The 23,670-nt window shown below is 46.2% G+C and overlaps 1 protein-coding gene and 1 long non-coding RNA gene across 7 annotated transcripts in view; one reads left to right on the forward strand and one right to left on the reverse strand.

Annotated features, from left to right (window-relative positions):
• The window catches only part of rgs19 (regulator of G protein signaling 19), a 40,542-nt gene extending 25,103 nt beyond the window's left edge, over positions 1–15,439 (forward strand). For 5 of the 6 annotated variants that reach the window (XM_040009761.1, XM_040009763.1, XM_040009764.1 and 2 more), the window contains 4 exons: positions 8,338–8,510; positions 8,649–8,744; positions 9,170–9,404; positions 13,294–15,439. In XM_040009761.1, coding sequence (XP_039865695.1) covers positions 8,338–8,510; positions 8,649–8,744; positions 9,170–9,404; positions 13,294–13,488 — 699 coding nt within the window. In that variant the 3' untranslated portion in view covers positions 13,489–15,439. The remainder of the gene's footprint in view (positions 1–8,337; positions 8,511–8,648; positions 8,745–9,169; positions 9,405–13,293) is intronic. The other variant, XM_040009762.1, reaches the window with a different exon arrangement.
• Positions 308–553, reverse strand: LOC120720143. Its single transcript, XR_005692814.1, has 2 exons — positions 505–553; positions 308–470 (listed from the first exon to the last, which is right to left on the reverse strand). It is a non-coding gene; the product is annotated as an uncharacterized LOC120720143 (long non-coding RNA).
• Positions 15,440–23,670: the final 8,231 nt, after the last annotated feature.

The following is a 23,670-nucleotide window of genomic DNA, read 5'->3' on the forward strand; positions in this document are numbered from 1 at the left end:
ACTCTGGATAGTCATATTTTGGGGGGTTTAATAAATTTGTCCATATTTCTAGAAATGAGAGCTGCTCCATCCAAAGTGGGATGGATGCCGTCTCTCCTAACAAGACCAGGTTTCCTCCAGAAGGTTTGCCAATTATCTATGAAGCCCACATCGTTTCTGGGACACCACTCAGACAGCCAGCAATTTAAGGAGAACATGCGGCTAAACATGTCACTCCTGGTCTGATTGGGGAGGGACCAGAGAAAACTACACAGTCCGACATTCTTTTGGCAAAGTTGCACACCGATTCAATATTGATTTTAGTGACCTCCAATTGGCGTAACCGGGTGTCATTACTGCCGACGTGAATTATGATTTTACTGAATTTACGTTTACCCTTAGCCAGCAATTTTAAATTTCCCTCAATGTCGTCTGCTCTGGCCCCTGGAAGACAATTGACTATGGTTGCCGGTGTCTCTAGCTTCACATGTCTGAGAACAGAATCACCAATTACTAGAGTTTGACCCCCGGCGGGTGTGTCGCCGAGTGGGGAAAAACGGTTAGACACATGAACAGGTTGGTGGTGTACCTGGGGCTTCTGTTTAGGACTATGCTTCCTCCTCACCATCACCCAGCCGCCCTCTTTCCCCAGCTGCTTGGGGTCTGCCGGGAAACAGCTAGCGGGGCCTACGCTATCTTCGGCTGCACCAGCTACAGGGGCCTGGCTAGCTACGGGTGAATGAAGGGTGCGAAGCTGAGTCTCCAATTCAGTAATCCTTGCCTCCAGAGCTGCAAATATGCTACATTTGTTACAGGTATCATTACTGCTAAAGGAGGCCGAGGAGTAACTAAACATCTGACACAATGAGCAGGAAAGTGAAGGGGGGACAGGTGAAGTAGCCATTGTGCTAACGAGTCGGCTGCGAGCTAAGCTAAGCTATTGAAACAGTAAAGACACAGTGAGTGAATACTTTGGCTATAAATTAGGGAGTGAGCACACAGAGAGTGTGCTTCGGATGAAGCGTGAAGATTATACTATGAAAAAAGAAGGTATCTAAGTTTTCCAAGTCTTCCAAGATGGCGCGGCCACGTCCAGACGCCTTCCTGACCACTCCGCTCCGACTATCTACTTTTCTTGTTTTTTACCTATTTTTTGCTCTGGTTTTCATCCCAAAATCCTCTAGTCTTATAGTTTACGACAGCGGATCACTTATAAACATCGGTGCCAAGGTTGCACATCTAATCTTGGACACTTTTAAACCCGACCCTTCCTGGCCGCCAGAGATTCTACGCGGCGCGGAGAACAACAAAGGACGGGCCGCTCATCCGAGGCGCAGAACAAAGAAGTGCCGGGGGAAACGCGCTGGTATTAGGAACAGACTGAGACAGCAGGTGCATCGCGCACCACTGCCCAGTATCCTACTGGCCAATGTACAATCCATGGAGAACAAGCTCGACGACCTAAGAGCAAGGGTCACCTTCCAACGTGACATGAGGGACTGCAACATTCTGTGCTTCACGGAGACATGGCTGACCCCCACCGTGCCGGACCAGGCCGTAACTCCGTCGGATTCATTCTTTGTGCTCCGCGCGGACAGAACGGCAGAGTCAAACAAAACCAAAGGTGGGGGAGTGTGTTTCATGGTAAACAGAAAGTGGTGTGATGCCAGGAGCATTTCTACTCTCTCCAGCGGCTGCTCGCCACATCTGGAGTTCCTGAGCATTAAGTGCCGCCCTTTCTATCTGCCCCGTGAGTTCACCTCGGTCATCGCCACGGCGGTCTACATCCCACCCCAAGCGGACACAGGTATGGCTTTGTCCGAATTACATGATGTGCTGAGCTCGCTTCAAAACAAGGACCCGGGCGCAGCCCTCATTGTAGCAGGAGACTTTAACAAAGCGAACCTCAGACAAGTCATGCCAAACTTTTACCAGCATGTCTCGTGTCCAACGAGAGGGGATCGAATTTTGGATCACTGCTACACGCCATACAAGCAGGGCTACAAAGCTGTCTCACACCCGGCTTTTGGGAAGTCTGACCACAACGCCATCTTCCTCATCCCCCAGTATAAGCAAAGCATACAGAGGGAAGAAGTAACCACGAGGGGGGTAAAACGGTGGACTGCCCAATCAGAAGCTACGCTACAGGACGCACTCAACGACGTCGACTGGGACATGTTCAGAGCATGCGCAGTCGACATCAACGAGTTTACGGAAGTAGCAGTATGCTTCGTCAATATGCTAGCGGAGGAGATTATCCCCACTGCGAGAGTCACCTCATTCCCAAACCAGAAACCGTGGATGGACAGATCGATCCGCACTGCAGTAAACACCAGGACCGCCTCCTACAACGCGGGTCTCGCCACTGGCGATATGAGCGCCTACAAAGCGGCCTCATACGGCGTGCGGCGCGCGGTGAGAGATGCTAAACGCCGGTACCGGGAACGTGTGGAGTCCCACTTCCACCAGGGCGACACACGGAGTATGTGGCACGGACTACGCACCATTACGGACTACAAAGCCAGGGACACTGCGCCGATCAACGCCGACTCTGCATTCACCAACGAGCTGAATCGGTTCTACGCCCGTTTCGAGGTTAGCCAGGCGGCTAATGCTATCTACCGCCTGACTACCGAGGACAGTGACGTCATCAGCGAGAGACCGGTGACCAGCATCGCGGAGCATGACGTCCGAGCGGCACTGAGGAGAGTGAACACAAGGAAAGCGGCGGGGCCAGACGGCATCACCGGCCGTCTGCTGCGCTGCTGTGCTGACCAGCTAGCAGGTGTGTTCACTTACATCTTCAACGAGTCCCTGGCGAAGTCTGTGGTCCCCACATGCTTCAAAAGATCCACCATCATCCCTGTGCCCAAGAACAGCAAACCCTCATCCCTGAACGATTACCGGCCAGTTGCACTGACCTCGATAGTAATGAAGGTGTTTGAGAGGCTGCTGAAGAACATCATCTCCTCCTCCATCCCAGACACCACAGATCCGCTGCAGTTCGCCTACAGATCCAACAGATCCACAGAGGATGCCATCGCCCACGTCCTACACACCACTCTCAGCCATGTGGACAAGAAACAGGGTAACTATGTGCGAATGCTGTTTGTTGATTACAGTTCAGCGTTTAACACAATAGTGCCCTGCAGACTGTTCACAAAGCTGAGGGATCTGGGACTTAACAGCCGTCTGTGTGCATGGGTGTTGGACTTCCTCACTGGCAGAACTCAGGTGGTGAGGGTGGGCAGGTGCTTCTCCAACAGCATCACCATCAACACAGGAGCACCTCAGGGATGTGTCCTCTCGCCACTGCTCTACTCCCTCTACACTTCAGACTGTGTGGCCACCCATGGCTCCAACACCATTGTGAAGTTTGCTGACGACACAGTGGTGTTGGGTGCCATCTCCAACAACGATGAGGCGGCCTACATGGATGAAGTGAAGAATCTGGCATCGTGGTGCCAGGACAACCACCTCCAGCTGAACGTCAGCAAGACCAAGGAGCTGGTGGTGGACTTCAGAAGGGGTCAGCACAGAGACTACAAGCCCATTATCATCAATGGAGCTCCAGTGGAGAGGGTGCAGTCCTTCAAGTATCTTGGTGTCCACATCTCCTCAGACCTGACATGGGCTGCCCACATTCAGGTCCAGACCAAAAAGGCTAGGCAGCGCCTGTATCACCTACGACAACTGAGGAAGTTCAGGGTCTCTCCAAAGATCCTCAGGATTTTCTATACAGGCGCTGTGGAGAGCATCCTCACACAGAACATGACATCGTGGTTTGGGAACAGCTGTGTGAAGGACCAAAAAGCTCTCCAGAGAGTGATCCGTACAGCAGAACGCTGCTGCAGGATTGCTCTCCCCCCGCTTCAGGACACCTACACCAGGAGATGCCGGACTAGAGCAGCGCAGATACTGAAGGACCCGTCCCATCCTGGCAACAAACTGTTCCAACTTCTGCAATCTGGTAGAAGGTTCCGCATCTTCCGGGCAAGGACAGAGAGACTCAAGAGGAGCTTCTATCCCCAAGCCATCCGTGCCCTAAACACACACACCCGCCCTCTCACATCATCTATAATTGACTGAGTCAGGACTCTTCCAGACACTAAACCAAGGCACAATGTACATTTCAATTCCTTTAATTTTAAATATGTTTATATTGTCTATCCTGTAAAATAGTCAGATGTCTATTCATATTAATGTACAGAATTCACCTGCTTGCTGCTACTACTGCACATTCACCCAATGTATATACTACATATATGTATAATGTTTTTCCTCTACACCCCCCCCCCCAATCTTTTTGCACATGTCGAGGAGCGTGTCAGGCTACATTTCACTGTGTGTTATACTTGTATAACTATGCATGTGACAAAGAACCTTGAACCTTGAACCCTTTTAATTAAATTGCTAAGCAGGTAAGCTACTCAAAACCATCACTGTGTTTGAGCAGTAACAGGAAGTGATACTCTACCGCAGAGAGAGCGAACACCAATTGTTAATATCGGCGCAATATGGTGCAAATGGAAAAGAATGTGTCACTGTTTGTTTACAGGTGCAAGCTCGCTGTCATTACTGTAAAGGTTATTGGGAAGGGAGATTTTAAGCTCAAGTTTCGTCCTGTGACCTGAGCAGGAAGCAGCGTCATTTCTCTGAGTCGTCACATCCTGACTGAGCCCAAGATCATCAGCTGAAGCAGCTTTAAACTCAAACGGTTAACTGTCTCCTCCCAGCTTTTTCAAGTGGTCTCAGTCACTATAGTACCTGTGCAGGTAGGCCAAACAGAGTGCGTTCCAATAGACCAATATGCTTAGGAAGGTATCGAACTGAGACATGTGACAGGAAGTATCTGTGGTGTTCCAGTTATCCAAACACTAAGGAAAGGAGCTTCAGTACTTCCTTTAGCATAGGGTACATGCTAATATTACTGTGTTATTGTGCCACATGCGTTTATGCATTCATGGCTTCTGTGGGTGGGGCTAACTTGTACTGACTGAGTGTGAGCTCTGAGTGTCAGGACAAGGCCAAAGACTGAGCATCCAAGTGCAGATCATGCCTTCCTTCTGATAACAAACAGTCTGGGTAGCAACTATCACAAACACAACAGCCATGACTTTTTTCTCTTAGATTTTGTTCAATTTGCAGTAAATTGTGTGTCACAGAGTTTTTAATTCACAGTTGGGCGACTGAGTGAAATATTCTCCTCCTGAAAGTGAAACTCTTGGAAATACGTTTGCGAGTGTTTACGAGTGTCTTCATGCGGCTGCAGACGTTGAATGTTCCTTCTTCTTTAAAACTCCAGCCTTTGTAATGAAGGATAGTTTTGTTGTGAAGCACAAATTAATGTAATAATAATAATAATAATGGATTGCATTTATACAGCGCTTTTCGAGACCCTCAAAGCGCTTTACAATTCCACTATTCATTCACTCTCACATTCACACACTGGTGGAGGCAGCTACAGTTGTAGCCACAGCTGCCCTGGGGCAGACTGACAGAGACGAGGCTGCCATATCGCGCCATCGGCCCCTCTGGCCATCACCAGTAGGCAGGTAGGTGAAGTGTCTTGCCTAAGGACACAACGACCGAGACTGTCGGGGCTCGAACCGGCAACCTTCCAATTACAAGACGAACTGCCAACTCTTGAGCCACAATCGCCCTTGTAACACATGATTTATACTTCTTACTTGATTATAATAATATTATAAAATGAATAAAAATGGTTTTTTTTGCTAGAAAGATCAAAAATCGCCTCCACATTAACTGTAACGTCTTTTCTGGTATCACCCCAGTGTTGGGAAGTAACGTAATACATGTACCGCCTATACGTATTTAAATTCAAAATATGAGTAACTGTACTCCTTTACAGTTACTAGGGCTGTTCGATATAACGATATATATCGGATGACGATATAAAAACGTCTATCGTTTCATTTTACGCTATTGTTTGTTTCGTGGTGTCGCAAAATAAACTGTTTACGGCAATATTTTTTCATCGTTTTGATGGACACTGTAGTGGCTATATTAATTTATTAAAGTTCTCTCTTTCTCTTATATTTAATATAACCACACTATGGACGGACAAGCGCCTGTTTTTATGCGTTGTCGTTAGCAACAACGACGGTAACACCATCGCGTGTCCGCTTGTTTATGTACCACATAAACCTTTCACAATAAAGCTCAAGATCCTGTTGAGACTTTACAAAATAAACCGAATCACATGAAAGAGCAGATTATTTACAGATGAGAAGCAAAAAAGAGCCAGGTGCTAAAAAATAAACCTTAGACTCAAACGTTAGAACAGGCTTTTCCCCGCAGCACGCCGTGTAATAAATACTCACAAAGAAAACGGCGGCCGTTACAACTTATGTCTAAAATGTATCGTTTCATACATCTGTTAAAACACTCGACTCCAGATACATGACGCGCAGCTGGAAACACTTCCCGCACGACGAGCTGCCCGAGATTCACAGAATTTACAGAAAATGTTACATTTATGTGATTTATATCGTTATCGGGACGATAGAATTCTTATATCGGGATATGAGATTTTGGTCATATCGCACAGCCCTAACAGTTACCATTTAAAAAAGGTGGTATTCAAATTACAGTTACTTTGTTTAAATAAAGGGATTACACAGCGGTTTCATATGTTAGGCTGTCCCCTCTCTATTTTTGGTAATTACACACTGGTGGAAACCCAAGGAAAACACGCATTAAGAGGCTCAAATGTCTGTGTCTCAATCTCGCGTCTCATAATGACGTGAAGAAATATTTTTAAAAATGTTTAATATGAAGGCAATAGGCAGAGTGTTACAGGTAGGGCTGCCACGATTAGTCGACTAGTCACGATTACGTCGACTATCAAAATCGTCGACGACTAATTTAATAGTCGACGTTTCGTTTGAAGCTTTGTAAGATCCCAAAAGACGCAGGAATAAGTAGTAGGATTTAAGAGTGTAATAACGGACTGAAACAGAAGATGCCAGCACTGCATGTACAAGGATGCCAGCTGCCGTTAAACCCCGAAGAAGAAGAAGCTGTGTCCCAGAATTCATAGCGCAGCCCTGCTCAGTTTCCAACAATGGTGGCAGCTAGTTAGTTTTAATATTACTCTTATTATTCTTTCTGGGTCACAAAATAAACGTTTAACATATTTTCAGGCAAGAATGTAGCTGTGTAAACCTCAAATATCTGCTCAGTTTATCAAGACACCGCATATTTTCAAAAGTGCTCCGACGTTTTATTTGTTCCTGAGTAAATCGGTTTGGCTGAGATTAAAGTTATAGTTTTTACACAGCTGAATAAACGTCAAGCAGACAACTGATCATCAGAAGTGTGAGATGCTCGAGAATTTACTCCGGTGAGTTTATTAAACTCCACCGAAACAATCTGCAAATTTCATTTAAATTTAATAAACTATCATCTTGTCTTTATTTTTAGTTAGCACATACCTGAAACACTGAAAGCTGTAAGCTAATGATAGTTATATAAGAGCAGCTGCTGCTGGTGCAATAAGCTGTACGTTTTACGTTCAATGGATGCATGATCTGATTAGTCAACTATCAAAATAATCGTTTGTGGCAGCCCTAGTTACAGGCATTGCCCTAAAGCATGCAGCCTGATGGGCAGTGTAGTCCGTGCTGCAGGGAGAATGGACTGCCATACCCGTTATGTGTCTGTGAGCGAGGAGGGAGAAAAAGGAAACGTACGAGCTGTCACGGAGCAGAAACGGGAGCTGGAAGCATGTAAATATAATAATAACCACTGCAGCCAAGAAGAGAGCCTGACGAGCCCAGCTGTAAGTAAGCTGTTAAGACTCGACTGTACGCTGTGTTCGTGTTTTCCTCTGAAACAATAAGCTCCGTTGGAGCAGCCTTTCAACGCCTCTCTCTGTCTCTCGCTAGCAAAGTTGACTCAGACAACAAAGTAAAGCTAGTTTTCGGCTACGAGCCCGACGTATTAGTCAGACGTCCCTTTACTACGGTTCGGAGCCGCGGACCTGTTTTATATACGCGCCGAATAATTTTCTATACGAGATCGCTGCAAAAAGTGCAGCCTTACCTAATGTCCACCTACTGTTACTCATTTATATTAAGATTTAAACATCTAGTTGGTGTTGGTATGGAGAGTAACCTTCAGTAATAAATCACACAGCAATACATTCATGTAGTTGGAAAAAGCATGATAATATATTAAGTAATCCAAAGTATTCAGAATAGTTACTCTCATTGAGTCGCATAATGGAATACGTTACAAAATACATTTTGGGGCATGTAATCTGTAATCTGTAGTGGAATACATTTTAAAAGTAACCTCCCCAACACTAATCACCCTGAGTATGTATCTGTACAGTACACAGGTCCGATTCCGGCCGAGCGAGGGGCGGAGCTCACCATGGGCGGAGGTCGCAGCGAGACCTCTGCACTGACCGGGACGGGAGGGGGGCGGGGCACGGCCACTACCCAAAATTCCCAGCGGCCCAACGCCTGCTGCTTCTGCTGGTGCTGCTGCTGCAGCTGTTCATGGTGAGACACACCTGCCTTACCTGGTGCAAACATACCTGTGGTCAGTGCTGCCCTTAACCTCATCGTGTGTGGCTGTGCTGTTTGTGCGAGTTTGTGTGTGTGCGCGTTTCCTGTCTGAAGGCTGTTTTATCATGTCAGTCTCACTGTCAGGAATGAAGAGGAGAGGCAGAGGTGGAGGAGGAGGAAGAAGATACCGGACACAAAGATGGAAACCATACCAAACTGTGAAGCTTGGTGAGTCACTGCGGTCGATCGTTCTCTGCTCGACCTCAAAAACATGAAAAACACAACTTTTTCAGCACTGCAGAAAAATGCCACCAGGGGGCAGTATGACCTCAGCTGAGCTCAGCAAGCCGTGAAACATGTTGATGGGAGTAGTACGCAGTATGGGAATAAGCTGAGCCTGAGTGTGAGTTTTATTTACCTGCAAAGGAAACGTGTTCAAACACAGATGTGGTCTGACCATGCCTACATCAGTTTATCCTTCATTAACAGCTCTAGGATCTTTACAGACTCTCAGTGTTTAGCCTCACAACTGCAATTAAATCAGAAATATCCAAATATTCGTACGTTCAGTTTGATATCAGCTAACTGCAGACCAGGAACATACATAAATGAACAGATGAAGATGAACAAAGCTTTCCCCGCTTCTTCCTCAGCACCAAACCATCGTTAGAAGAGATCCGGCTGTGGTCTCAGTCCTTCGACAAGCTGATGAGGAATCCGGCAGGTCGAAATGTTTTCCGGGAGTTCCTGCGGACAGAGTACAGCGAGGAGAACATGTTGTTTTGGCTCGCCTGCGAGGACCTCAAACAGGAGATGAACAAGAGCGCCATTGAGGAGAAAGCTCGTTCCATCTATGAAGACTACATTTCTATTCTGTCACCAAAAGAGGTATGACTGTTTTTCAGCTGGGGTTACACCAGTGCTCACTGTTTGGAGGACCAGTGTGTGAACTATACAACAGGTGCACAGAGCTGTAAGATGTAAGGCGTGTCTAAATCAGAGCTGTGATCGCTCTGTTACAAAAACACTGGATACAGGTTCTGACACCAGGATTCACTTCCTGTTTACGCATTCTCTTTGCTATCCTCGAAGAAACCAACTCCAGACTTTTTTGGAAAAAAATTCTTCATTTAATCCCAAATACTACAGAAAGAGTGTATATTTCTCCCACATTAGCTTCTAAAATCCAGGTGTTTACAGGTGCACCTTACAGCCGTACGTCTTGGATTTTCAGCACTGGCACTCTCAGTGTTCGGGTTTTCTTTCTTTAAGGAGGTAAAGAAAAGATTTAATTGATTTCAGCAGTTGAAATGACAAGTTACAGCATGCTGGACAGCACCACCAAGGCTGAGGCCATGCTTCTGGAGACTTCTCTCCAACCTCTGGCTTTTTTTTTCAGAGAGAAAAACAGAAAAGTTCCCAAAAGCAGGTTTAAAAGGCTTTTAGCTGCTTTGAGAAAGAACCCAATGAGATGTCAAACTCAGGGGGAGACAGCGCCACAGTTTGGCCACTGATGGAAAAGCTCCGCCTCCTTTAGATCTTGTTTGCTGCACAGCCAGCAGACGGCCTCGGGGACCTGCTGGGGCTGCATGGATGTACCCTGGTGCTCATCCATCCAGAATTGTACCGTGGTCTATGAAGGGGACGAGGAGTGTAACGGTCCTAATGCTCCTGCGTTGGTCCCAACATAGCCTGTTAGTCTTTAATGCAACGAGCAGACCCACGCACAGCGATTGTGTTAAAGCTGCAAACGACACAAATCTAAATAGCCAGTCCTCTTCACCAGCCTCAAACATCACTCAGCCAGGGGAAGCTGGTTATACTAGACACCTGCTCAGCCAGGTAAAGGCCCGTGATTGGCCCAAAACACAGATCCCAGAGAATCCCGGGCCCAGAGCGAGACCCGTGTAAAGTTAGCCAACAACAAAGTTAGCCAACAACAAAGTTAGCCGTGTTACCGACGGGTTCGGGGAACTTTTCCGTGTGCTCATCAAGATCGTCCTGGCCGTGAATCCGGATACTTGACCACTTACCTGGGAATTCTCCAGATGTTAACATTTCCTCATTGTGAAAGTGGAGGCTAGCGTAACCCACGGCAACACTCAGTCACCTGTGTGTTATTGTGGAATCACACCGTGTGTGACTTTGGGAGATAAGATTCACGCCTGGCTGTCTGCAGTTCTCACCTTGCGATGACCTTATTTATCACTGAAGCTCGTTAAAAAAGACCTGCTCTTACTTTTAAAGAACATCCCATTGTTCTGTGAGGTTTGTCCTTTCAGCTCTGTTCATACATCATTTACTGAATTTCCCGGAGGAACCCACCCGAGGGATTAATAAAGTTTCATCTAATCTAATCTAAAACATAAAATCATTATTCTTTCTCTTTACTGCACATTACTCTCCTCGCAGCTTCACAGAGACAGAATAAACCACAGTATTTAAGAGTTTCATGAAATATAGGAGGACAGACTTTCTCCATCCATGGTGGAGATATTTGGAGTTACTTTGTTACTTAGAAACACCGGGAGGAGACACAGGTCCCGTTTGGGGTCAGGAAGAGCAACCAGTGTAAAAATCCAACATGGAGCTCTGCACAGTGACTCGGGGAGCAGATTTTTCAATAAGAAAATTCGCTTCCTGTATCATGTAGGTGGGAATGCACCCATAAGCATTTTGGTGCAGTCCATTGTTGTACTCGCGGCTGTCAGAAACTTGCGATTCTTTTAATTGAACAAATTGGTAAGCAGTTATGGGAGTTACAGTTCCCGTACCATAATTCCTTTATGTAGCACTTAGAACACATAGCTGGCCCAAGTGCTGTACAGCAGAAGTACAAAAAGTACAATAAATAACTAACAATAGAATAACAGTGTCAGTTACCCACTGAGTCAAAGGCCAGTGTATAAAAATGAGTTTTTAAAAACCACGTCTGAAGTCGACAGCCTACTAGAGGAAGAGCTTCAGGGTCTCCTCTAAGTTTCAGCTGCTCAGCTGACCGGAGTGAACCGTATAAGGCAAATATATCATTTAAGGATTTAAAAACCAGTAAAAGGATTTAAAATAGATCCCAAATTCAAATGGAAGCCAGCGTTAGGAGGTCAGAACTGGAGTAATATGATTTTTAAAACCATTTGAAAACACCTGTCTGACTTTCTGCAGGCAAAGACGAGGCTCTGACTGTAGTTGTACACTCAGAGAACAGATAGCTCCATACAAAGGGACGATACTCGATACCTTTGAAGGGACAGAGGGGGCGACGTGTTTGTTTTTTTATTTCCGTGCACTCTTCTCGATCCTGACTGAGCGCCTCTGGGTGTAGATTATGTAAGTATCTGCATTGCTGATTGGTTGATAAGTGGGCTGGAATAGAGAAGGGAGCGATAGCAGAGTTCACCGGGAACAGGAGTTCAATTCTCAATTTCTACTTTTTGTATGTAAGATCAACAACAACATGAGCAAGAGTGGCCCTCAGATGGTTGAACCACAGACTCTGTACACTGCCTCCCTCTGGCAGCAGAGCTCTCTGCAGGCAGATGGGTAGTCTGCAGCCTATAGGCAGCAAACACTGCTCAACCATAAATCTGCTTCCCCCCAGAGTTGCCTGATGGTTTGCCAGAATTTCTTTAAGACTGAACAAAAGTCTTGCTCAAGGCTTCCCCTAACTCTCACAGCAGAGGTTTGGTTCATTCAGCCATGACCAGAGATGTGTTCTGCCCATTGTTACCGCTCTGCAGCCTCCAGAGTCCACAAGTAAACCAAGCTCCATAGGCCTCTTCTTAGGCCTGTCTGCTTCAGGGATCACCACCACAACACCCACCGACCACTCCACAGGCACAACTCTGGATCGTGATCCATTCAGATCCTCGCCTGGAGTTCTGTAGAAAGTCTTCTGCCTGTGACAGACTCTCACAGGTCACTCTCACTATACTTTTGGGTACGCAGCTCCTGAAGACAACATCCAACATTTTTCCCAAAAGGCTGATTCTGTTCATCTGGACGTTTTCAGTGGGGGAAACGTTTCACGATCGTCTAAGTGACTCCTTCAGTCTCAGCTGACTGCAGGTTTCAACCTTATAAACAGGACATTTGCACAATGACTGAATCCAGCCCCCTGAATGAACAATGGGCTGTGAGGTCGGTTGCTTGAGTGATGAAACGTTTCTCCCACCGAAAACGTCCAGATGAACAGAATCAGCCTTTTGGGATTTACTTACCTGGATAACTGAGCATCAAGACATCCAACATTTTTATTGGAGATTATGTATCGGGATTTCAGGAGCAGGACCACGCCTCCAAACGCTCCTTCCGGCTGTCATCTACAGAGGTTCCCCCAGTTCTGCAAGCCGATCATTCTCGTTTACGTGCCTCACCCTCCCTCTCTCCTTCTTCTCCATTCTTCACTTCTATTTAGTGCATTGGGATCTGCCAGGCCCGGGAGCCATCGCCAGTCTCCTTCGAGGCCTTCCCCAAACCGCAGCTCAATTCATGCCAAAGCATCACTTTTACCTACTAAAACGCTGTCAAACCTAAAATGAGGACGTGGGCTCAGCTAGTGAAATGTTATTTCCATGTTAAAGACATGTGGAGACGACACAGTAGCCTGAGTTGGGTTTAGCAGCAGCTGTTCAATGCAGTGTGCCTGGTTAAGAGTCTCCCGTGAGCTCCTATCAGTCACGTCTCCAGCTCCAGGTTGGCTGGCTCATTAGTCACACTGTTTCTTTATGTAGTGAAACCTGAACTGCTTTGTTGCATCGAAGTGTGTTTTTCCCTCCAGGTGAGTCTGGATGCTCGGGTTCGAGAGGTGATCAACAGGAAGATGCAGGATCCGACGCCACACACCTTTGAAGACGCCCAGCTGCAGATCTACATGCTGATGCACAGGGACTCCTACCCACGATTCCTTGCCTCCAACATCTACAAGGCACTGGTTCATGGCGGCTCCCGTACGCCCTCCGATTCCTACTCCTAAACATCTTCATCCAACCTGCGCTCCGCCTCCATCCAAATCTTTCAAGCAGTCATCACTCCATCCTCAGCTCTTCCCACGTACTCATCTTCATCGTCTCTCCACTTCATGTTTTCTTCCTTTTAGTCACACTCCTGCTCACTTCTTTCTTCTTTTGTAGTCACCTTCTCTTAATGTGGAGATAATCATTTTGAAAACAAGAAAAAAACCCTGGAAACAGATTTACAATGTTTATAAAAATATATATATTTTTCTTGAATTTGAAATCTTAATCAGGCCTTTGACGTCAGTTAGACTTTGTTATGTGCAGGGTTAGTGCAGTGCAGTGATTAAAAACTAGCAGTTAAATATTAAGACAAACTCCTGGCCAACAGTTTCAGCTCAGCGAGGCTTTGAGCTCAAACACATGAATTTTAATAGCAGTGAACTTATTGATTTTAGTTGATTTATGAGTTTTACGTCACTGAAATCAGACTAAGCTGATCGCTGATCCATCCCTGCCTTCTTCCTCCTCACGGTTCACCTCTGTTTTGGTTCATGTTTCCCACCTGCTCCTGAGGGCACCAGCGAGTGACACTGAAGTTTTACTGGGGTGATTGTTTTTTCAGTGGGAGAAATATTCACATGTGCCATCAGCTCTTTGTGGATTTTTACCAGCCTTGCTCCTTAGCATCTCCTTTCACAGAGCCAGCTGACTCCACCTCGCACTTCAGGAATGATGCGGTTCAAAGAAAAAGATGAATGCTGCGTCGTTCCCTTTCTCTGTTTTTGAACTGGAAACATGACGCTTCCTGAGACGCTTCATCTTTGGTAGTTCGCTGGATCGATGAGTTTACTCCTGACCACAGGGAGACGCCGCTTCCTCCAACTACTGATTAACAAACGACTACGTGAATATTTTATATCACAGAACTGAACGTGGAACATTTCACCAACTTTTGTTTGCCGTGGTCTCTCTTCGTCCTGGTTTTTCCAGAAGAGGATGACCCAATGAGACTGATTACACCCGACACACACACACACAGAGCAATAAAAACACTGGAGTTTAGAAAACACACACAGAAACAGTGCTACTTTGCTTACACGGACCGTTCAATAATCAATACTTTCCTTCCATTAATGGTCAGAAAGACACAGATTTGAGTTTCGGAGTAAACGAAGCTGCTGTGACCGCTGTGTCTTTAAAATGAATGGATAATCAGTAATAATGATTATTGTTCATAATTAGTCTGCAACCAAAAACTACTATCACTGAGAGATGAAATGTAAAGAGTGCAAAGCTGCAGGCGGACGTTTGTGTTGTAATAAATGAACATTGTGTCTGCCTCGTGTCGCAGAGACCATAAGAAGGACCTGTTAAAAATGACACAGAGGAGGTTTTGTTTGTGCGGGTGGAGAACGCTTCACTGTTTATGACCAAGAATAACACGCAGGTGAAGTTGGAATTTTATCTTCTTTAAGTCAGACGTACGCCGCCATTACGTGAATGTTTATGGTCGCCACATCTGTTTTCTTACAAATTTATAACAGGCCCTGTAAGTATAGTATCACACACACACAGACACACACCGGGGCTGCCTACCTGGGCGCTGCTGCTGCTGCTGCTGACCTCTGCGACCTCTCACTTTTGACCTCATCACTGTCTGTGGCTCCTGATTAGCTGCAGGAGGCCACCGGGCTCATCTGTGGTTGGTCCATTCAGGAAGGGGGGCGGGAGGAAATCCCAGGTGCAAAAAAGCAGCCCATGTTGTGAGTCGGACGCTTCCTGCACTGCTTCATGGGAACGCTGGTAGATGGAGGCGGAGGCCACAGGTTCCAAACAGGAGATGCCTCCCTCTTCAGCAGACCAGTCACACGATGCATTTCTCTTCGTATTGTTGATGTTATTTATTTTCTATTTTGTTAAAACTGTGATTTTAATTGTACAAATATAAAGAGAAAACTGAAGATCCAATGAGAGGCTGCTTGTTTTGTGACAGAAAAAAAGGTGTTCACACCTGTGTTAACACCAAGGACTGAATCAATAAAATCTCCCAGGCTAAAACGCTGTTGTTATGATAACTGACCAGCACCGACACACTCTTTTTTTTGTGTCCCGTTTGGATCTTTAGCCATCAGAATTGTTGTCTTAAGGCCAAGAAAGATGCCAAGCGGATTTATTTTACCAAATGGATCATCATGGCCTTGCCATATTGGTCCATTTGATTGACCTTTATTAATTATGAATTTATTTTATTTTCATTTTTTAAAGTCGGGACAGACATGACTGCGGGATAGGACAGGGAGAAAGAATGAAAGAAAGAGAGGGAGAGAGAGAAAAATAGAGGAGAGAACAGACGGTGAGAAAGGGGGGAAGAAAGAAAGAAAAACAAACAAAACACCTGGATCACCTGTATGGAGGAAAAAAAAAAACAGAAGAGAAAGCAAACAACAAAGAGCAACATAATAAAAAAACAGCACCATCACAATAAACTAGCTAACAATAGATAACAGTACTAACTAAATATTAAACGATATTGTGCCGCACGCAAGATAGACAGCGCACAATGTGCTTTGAGGCAGCAGCCAAGAAAGGTGTAGTCCGCGTCTGTGAACACCCGTGTGTACACCTGTGTGCATACCTGTGTGGATCAACATGCTTGTATTCCAAAGGTTTCTCCATGTAACGATCTGCTAGGGAGTGTGGGGAGCCATAGCCCCGTCCACCAGGGTATGAAGCAGGTATGGAGGAGATCCAGGCCCCAGATATCCAGAGGCCCCAGAGTACAAGGACCAGAGGAGGACCACCAAAGGGGGGGAACCATGCCACCCTCCTGGGAAGAGCTGAGTAGAGCCCCGAACGAGCGGTCACCCAGCAGCTACGGAGCAGAGGCCAGAGGGGGTTGCAGTGGCGTGCACACCCAGATTTCATTAACCATGTCAGGGTGCTAGCTCGCTGGTTTCCCGTGTTCTGATGGTAGGATTTCTTTCTAACCTTCGGCCTCGATGAAGAGGAAAACCAAACGGTGTTTGCAGGGTTGGTGAAGTCGGTCCAGCTGATGTGATGATGAACCTGAGGGTCTACGCTCGCCACAGATCACCAACACGTTTATCTGACTTTGTGGTAAAGTCACAGACTTCGCTTTGATCTGTGACAAATTGTCCATCAGGCTGTGTGACAGGAGCTTCCATGGATACAGTCTAAAGTCTCACAGCTTAAAAACAAACAGCACTGAGTGCGTTCAGACACAAAATAATTCAAATCTTTAGATGAACCAGTTTAGAATAGAATAGAATAGAATAGAATTCAACTTTATTGTCATTGCACATGCACAGGTACAGGGCAACGAAATGCAGTTTCTGCTGCTGTCAGATTATTTTAATTTATCTAAAAAAGGGACAGTGCAGTTTAACATAGTCCAAGTACAAAACATGAAACTGATGTAACGCACATAAGTTTATAGCTATTTCTAATTTTCAACAATAGCTAGGTTTCATTTGATGTAGACGTGACGTCGACGTAAAGCGCGAAATTTGACTGGTGGTCGGAAGTGAAAAAGATAAGCGCAAAATCACAGACAGACAGTACGCAAAATGCCTATGTCCTGTTGTGTTTACGGATGCTCCAGTAGGTCGACCCGAGAAACTGATAAACGGTATTTTAGGGTACCAAAAATAGCCCAACGAAGAGGAGAAAAATGGAAAATTCTAACCGAAAAACGTAGGAAAAAATGGATTTTAAATTTACGTTTACAGTCGGGAGGAGCAGAGTCTGCCAATGCCCGTGTCTGCAGCGACCACTTCGTCAGAGGTAATGTTATGTTTGCAAACGAACTTATTAGCATTAGGTTGTCGTTAAATTCTCGTTTACTTAGTGCTTTTAAGTTAGTAGTCTAATATTGACTTGATTGGGACTATAGGCTGCCCAAGTGCTTTGGATGACGAAGAGTCGGAGGACTGGGCTCCGACGGTCAATCTCGGCTACGAACGAAAACCCAGATCGGAATCAGTTCTCAAACGAGAGAAAAGAATGAAGCTTAAGGCAGAACAGCATCGATGTGCAGAGGCGATTTTGGATATGCAACAGACAGCTGAGAGCCCGGATTTGAGCCTAGTGACAGTGGAGAACCCCGAACTGCAGCTTCCAGCTGAGAATCCACAACCAGAAGACTTCAGTGTGAAGTTAGACCTCGTTAGACCTCTGAGAATGGTTTACCTTGAAACAAACAACTGTCACTCTAACGAAGTCCTAAGGATGTGGCATGTTTGTTGACGTTAAAGCCGCTACCGCTAACCGTTAGCGTGTTTAAGATAAAGCAATATAAGAACAAACACTCACCCTTGCAAACACCAAACTGTATCCATCACGGAGACGTTTTGTTCCAAGGTTGTGGACCCACCCGCTGACAAAAAAATTGTACGCCTCCAGACTCTTGAAAGCTTTCATTTGCTGCCTAGTGTAGTAAGAAGTCTGGAGGACCAAGTAGTTGGTGATATCCACAGCCTCGATAGTAGGCAAATCCTTTACTTCTGTGGTGTATTCGGACATTTTCAAAGAATACGGATCACGTCCGATATATTTTTTAACTATCTGTTTATATCTCTCCCGAGAAACGGGGTCTAAAGTTGCACAATAGCTGCTCTCCTGACTCTCCACAGTGTCCTCCATGTTTACTTCCGCCCTCCACTCAAAAATCGCGCTGCCTCCGCACGTCATCAGAACCACGTGACCGCAACCCAACTATTGTCCCTTGTTGGGCTTACAATCAAAATAGATACATTTTACAACAAAACATAAAATTTCATAAAACCAAAATACACCATAAATACAACTACAATTAATAGACAATAAATTAAAAAATAAAAATCTGTTAAAAAATAAATATTTTACTGTTAGATTTTGTCTTTTCCAGAGGTGTTGTATTTTTATTTATCCTCATCTGATAAAGCATCTGAGCAGGGGGTGCTCACAGGGATCATTTGATAAGACAAGACTGACATGACGCGTCAAATACCTTTTTTATGTGACCCTGAAGCAAAGAGCCCGGCTTAACAGAGAAGGCTGGTAATCACGATACCTGTTATCTCTGACTGGAGTTTCAGATTTTAGTCCAGGAAGTCAGGATATATAGAACTTTAGTTCACGGTTAGCTACAGAGCTAATATAAAATCATCAGCACAGGAAGCAGGAGGGTAAGGGTTAAACTGTTCCCAGTAAAGATCACGCTGGGTGAAGGATGGAGACAAACACCATTGTAGGACAGGAAGAAGCTTAAAATGACGCAAACGTGTCCGTCCACAGCTCGAGGTCAGTCACTAATCTGCTGCTGCCTGGTTTGAATGACTGTGACAAAATCCTGATCCTCAGTGTCGTGTCCAGAACGAGGGGAATTCTTTGGAGTCCAGGACACAACTTCTCTGCTGCTGGGTTAAGGTCAGACACTTTCTAATAAACAATTCTGAGAGCACGACAGGAGCCAAGAGTACAACTCAATAAAGTTTCCACGAACACAGAAAATAATGAACCAGCTCCCTGAAATCTATCATCTCAGACGGTTTCCACTGAGCACCAATTATGTTCTCTTGACAAAAATAGACTTGTGAAAAGATTCATTTGTACATATGTTATATCTGTTTTGCTCATGTATGGGAAGAGCTCAGCGGTGTTTCCACAACAAACACAACAGGATCCTTCTCAGCCCTGCTTCCCCACCACTCTTCATCCTACCCGTCAACACACTTCCAAACACCAGCAGCATTTAGAAAAACAGCACGAGGCCTCTGCTCTTTGTTTAAGTAGTCTGTCTTTTGCTGGAAGCTTCGTGGTACAGTGTTAACATCCACATTTATTCAGACGAATACTGTTTAACTTCTCGAAAGTAAGAGCGTGTTGGTCTGTCCAGGCCAGGTTAGATATGCATCCGACTGCCACCATCACAGATCTGTTTAATCTGCCTATCAGCCAACCAGCCTCGTCCGTTTAGACTTGTCCTTGACATTTTGGGGCATAAAGCTCCTTTCGGTTATAGCCTGAAAAATATTTGTTGAGTCTTGGTGGAAAAACCTTTCCCAAGTCTGTGTGAACATTTGTGTTGAATTTGAGGCGTTGAACACCTTCAGGGGTGATATAACCAGGATTAGCAATCATCAGGGTTCACTGGTACTGTAACCAGTCAAGTAGAGGAAGAAGGTTTGTTGTCACTCGTTGGCTGTTTTGCACAAACTAACAATGGGAATTATAATCCATTAAATAGAGGATTAGAGTAACTCTGCAAATAGTCTGAGGGTAAATTAATCTCATTTTCACTGACCGACAGTGAAGATGAACTGTGAAGGAGTGGAGAGACAATGCTGGTACCTCAACGCTGCATGAGGTCATCGTTTGTTCTTCTCGATGAGCTAAAAGTCACACTCAGCTAAACAACCATCAAGATATTTTTTCCTACAGATGGCATGTAAACCAGCCGAATTCTTCTCAGTTCGTATTAATCAACATTTTTCAGATTGGAAGCCAGTCCAACCTACATAATGACTGAAAACACAACACATCATTTATTAGAATCAAACCCAAGTGCCGATGACATCGTACCACCACTGACTCAGTCTAACAAGTCTTTGGGGAAATTACAGCGAGAGAAATCATTATGTGATGAAAGTTTTCCCACAAAGAAAGAAATGGTTTCTGGTTCATTTCAAAGGAGACAAAATATTCTGCATTAACTCGAAGCTTCAACTCTCACCACAGACTTTTCATTGACCTGAGGACAGGAGACTGGTGAGGACGGTGCATAATACCTCATTCTGGATCTTCGTCTTTAGCCGGTCCTTTGTTCTCTTAGTGCTATGTTTAAGGTCTTCCTGGAAAACCCACCCACAACCAATCTTCAGCATTCAGGCTGAGGGGACGAGGTTCTGGTCCAAGATTTTAATGGTACATGGCCCTGTGCTTTGAAGACACGGGCCTGTACACTCAGAAAAACGACTTCAAGCAAGTTTCCACTTCCATGCCCAACGGTGGGGATGCTGTTCTTTGGGTCATACGGCGGGTAGAGCTCAGTTCCATTTTGGTTTCATCTGACCACAGCACTTACTCACCCGGCTTTCCTGAATCATTTAGATGTTCACTGCAAACGTCAGATGGGCCTGCTTGAACATTTCAGTCCAATTTCTGAATACTCAAACTCAATGCCTCACCAAGTTCATGGTGGTCGTCTTTTACTTCATTCCAGCCTTGGGCAGGTCTACGGTGGGAACCGGAATTCTAGCTGGGTTGTAAAGGCTCAAATACTCATTTCACCCAATAACATGACATACGCCAGAATGCTGTTTATAGACTTCAGTTCAGCATTCAATACAATCCACCCCTCCACAACTCATCAGGAAACTGACAGACCTGGGCATCAAGTTCCCTCATCTGCAAATGGTTACTGGATTTTCCTGACCAACCGCCCCAACATGTACGGTCCCGATGGTTAACCACTGCCTCATCTTACCCTCACCATGAACACCGGTGTACCACAAGGCTGTGTGATGAGCCCTTTCCTCTACTCCCTCTTCACCCATGCGACTGCAGACCTGCCTGATGGTTCCAACACTTCATCATTAAAGTTTGCACGATGACACCATGGTGATTGCCTCATCAGTTGACAACTGATTGAGGCCGCCCTGACAGGGAGGAGGCTGGATCGTCCTGGCTGAGTGGTGCCGACACAAAACAACCTGCTGCTCTAACACCGAGAAGACCAAGGAGCTCATCGTGTACTACAGGAGGAATGCTGACCCACATCCCACCCATCCCACATTTAAGGGGACGGCTGTGGAGCGTGTGAGCAGCTTCAAGTTCCTGGGAGTCCCACATCTCCGAGGATCTCACCTGGACGACCAACTGCTCCAAGCTGGTCAAGAAGGCTCACCAGCGCCTCTTCTTCTTGAGGACTCTGAGGAAGAACCACCTGTCCTCAGACATCCTGGTGAACTTCTATCGTTGCACCATGGAGAGCATCCTGACCAACTGTATAACAGTCTGGTACGGGAACTGCTCTGCCTCGGACCAGAAGGCGTTGCAGAGGGTCGTGAAAGCTGCCCAGCGCATCGCCGGAGCACCACTTCCTGCCATAAAAGACAACTACAGGAAGCAGTGTCTAAAAAGGGCTGGGAAAATCATCAAAGACCCCAGTCACCCATCACATGGACTCTTCACCCTCCTGCCCTCTGGGAGGCGCCACAGGAGCCTCCGGACTAAGACCACCAGGTACCAGAACAGCTTCTTCCCCACAGCTGTCAGACTCCTGAACTCTGCCTCCTGACATCTGACCCACGTTAAAACATGGACTGAACATACACACACCCACAATGGACAACCGTACCCTCAAACACACAATGATAACATGGACTGAACAACCACTCACAACCACCAGCACTTTATATAGCCTCTGTAGAATTATCCACATATCTCACTTATCTTAACTGCACTACTGTATAGCTCTGTAATAATCATTCTGTACATACGATAATTTTTAACCCTACAACTGATGTAATGTGAATGTCCTCAGCCATGACCACAGGCCCTGATGAAATGTAGTTGTCCTCAGCCATGACTACAGGCCCTGGTGAAATGTAAATGTCCTCAGCCAGTAGCACAGGCCCTGTTGTAATGTGGATGGCCTCATCTAACAACTCTGTCCCTGGTGAAATATGGATGGTATTGGTCAGCGCCACACACCCTGGTGTAATGTGAATGGCCTTAGCCAACACCACTGGCCCTGGTGTATTGTGGATGGCATCAGCAAGCAGCACAGACACTGGTCTAGTGAAGATGGCCTCACAGAAATCACTGGCCCTGGTGTAATGTGGATGGCATCAGCCAGTATCACAGGCCCTTCTGTGTTGTGGATGTCATCAGCCAGCAACACAAGCCCTGTTGAAATGTGGATGGTTTCGCATAGCACCAAAGGGCCTGGTGAAATGTGGATGGTATTGGCCAGCACCAAAGGCCCTGGTGTAATATGGATGGCCTCAGCCAAAAGTACAGGCCCTGGTGTGGTGAAGATGGCCTCACAGGAAGCACTGTTCCTGATGTAAAGTGTATGGCCTCAACCAACAACAGTGGCCCTGGTGAAATGTGGATGGTATTGGCCAGCACAACAGGCCATGTTGTAATGTGAATGTCCTCAGCCAGTAGAACAGGCCCTTGTGTACTTTGGATCGCATCAGCCAGCAACACAAGCCCTGTTGAAATGTGAATGGAATCAATGAGTAGAACAGGCCCTGGTGTAATGTGAATGGCCTCATCCAGCAACACCACAGGCCCTGGTGAAATGTGGTTGTTTTCGGCCAGCAACACAGGCCCTTGGGTTATTTGGATGGCTGGCAGCACAGGCCCTGGTCTAGTGAAGATGGCCTCACAGGAATCACTGGCCCTGGTGTATTGTGGATGGCATCAGCAAGCAGCACAGACCCTGGTCTAGTGAAGATGGCCTCACAGAAATCACTGGCCCTGGTGTATTGTGGATGGCATCAGCCATCAACACAGGCCCTCGTGAAATATAGGTGGCCTCAGCCAGCAGCACAGGCCCTACTGCAATGTGAATGGCCTCAGCCAGCAACACAGTCCCTGGTGTAATGTGGATGGCATAATCTAACAACACTGGCCCTTGTGAAATATGGATGGTATGGTAAGCACCACACACCCTGGTGTAATGTGGATGGCCTTAACTTACACCACTGGCCCTGGTGTAATGTGAATGATATTGGCGAGCATCACAGGCCCTAAAGTGGATGGCATCAACGAGCATCAAAGGCCCTGGTGGGGTAAAGATGACCTCAAAGGAAGCACAGGCCCTGATGTAATGTGGATGGCCTGAGCCAACAACACAAGCCCTGGTGAAATGTGGTTGGTATCAACGAGTAGCACAGGCCCTGGTGAAATGTGGATGGCCTCAGCCAGCACAACAGGCCCTTGTTTGGTGATGATGGAGTCACAGGAAGCACTGGCAGTGGTGTAATGTGGATGGCCTCAGCCAACAACACTGGCCCTAGTGAAATGTGGATGGCATCAACGAGTAGCACAGGCCCTGGTGTAATGTTGAGGGAATCATCCAGCACCACAGGCCCTGGTGTGGTGATGATGGCCTGACAGGAAGCAGGTCCCTGTTGAAAGGTGAGTGTATTGGCCAGCACCACAGGCGTTGTGTAAAGGGATGGCCT

Source organism: Simochromis diagramma, unplaced genomic scaffold (assembly GCF_900408965.1).
Source record: "Simochromis diagramma unplaced genomic scaffold, fSimDia1.1 OVJJ01000561.1, whole genome shotgun sequence".
NCBI lineage: Eukaryota > Metazoa > Chordata > Actinopteri > Cichliformes > Cichlidae > Simochromis > Simochromis diagramma.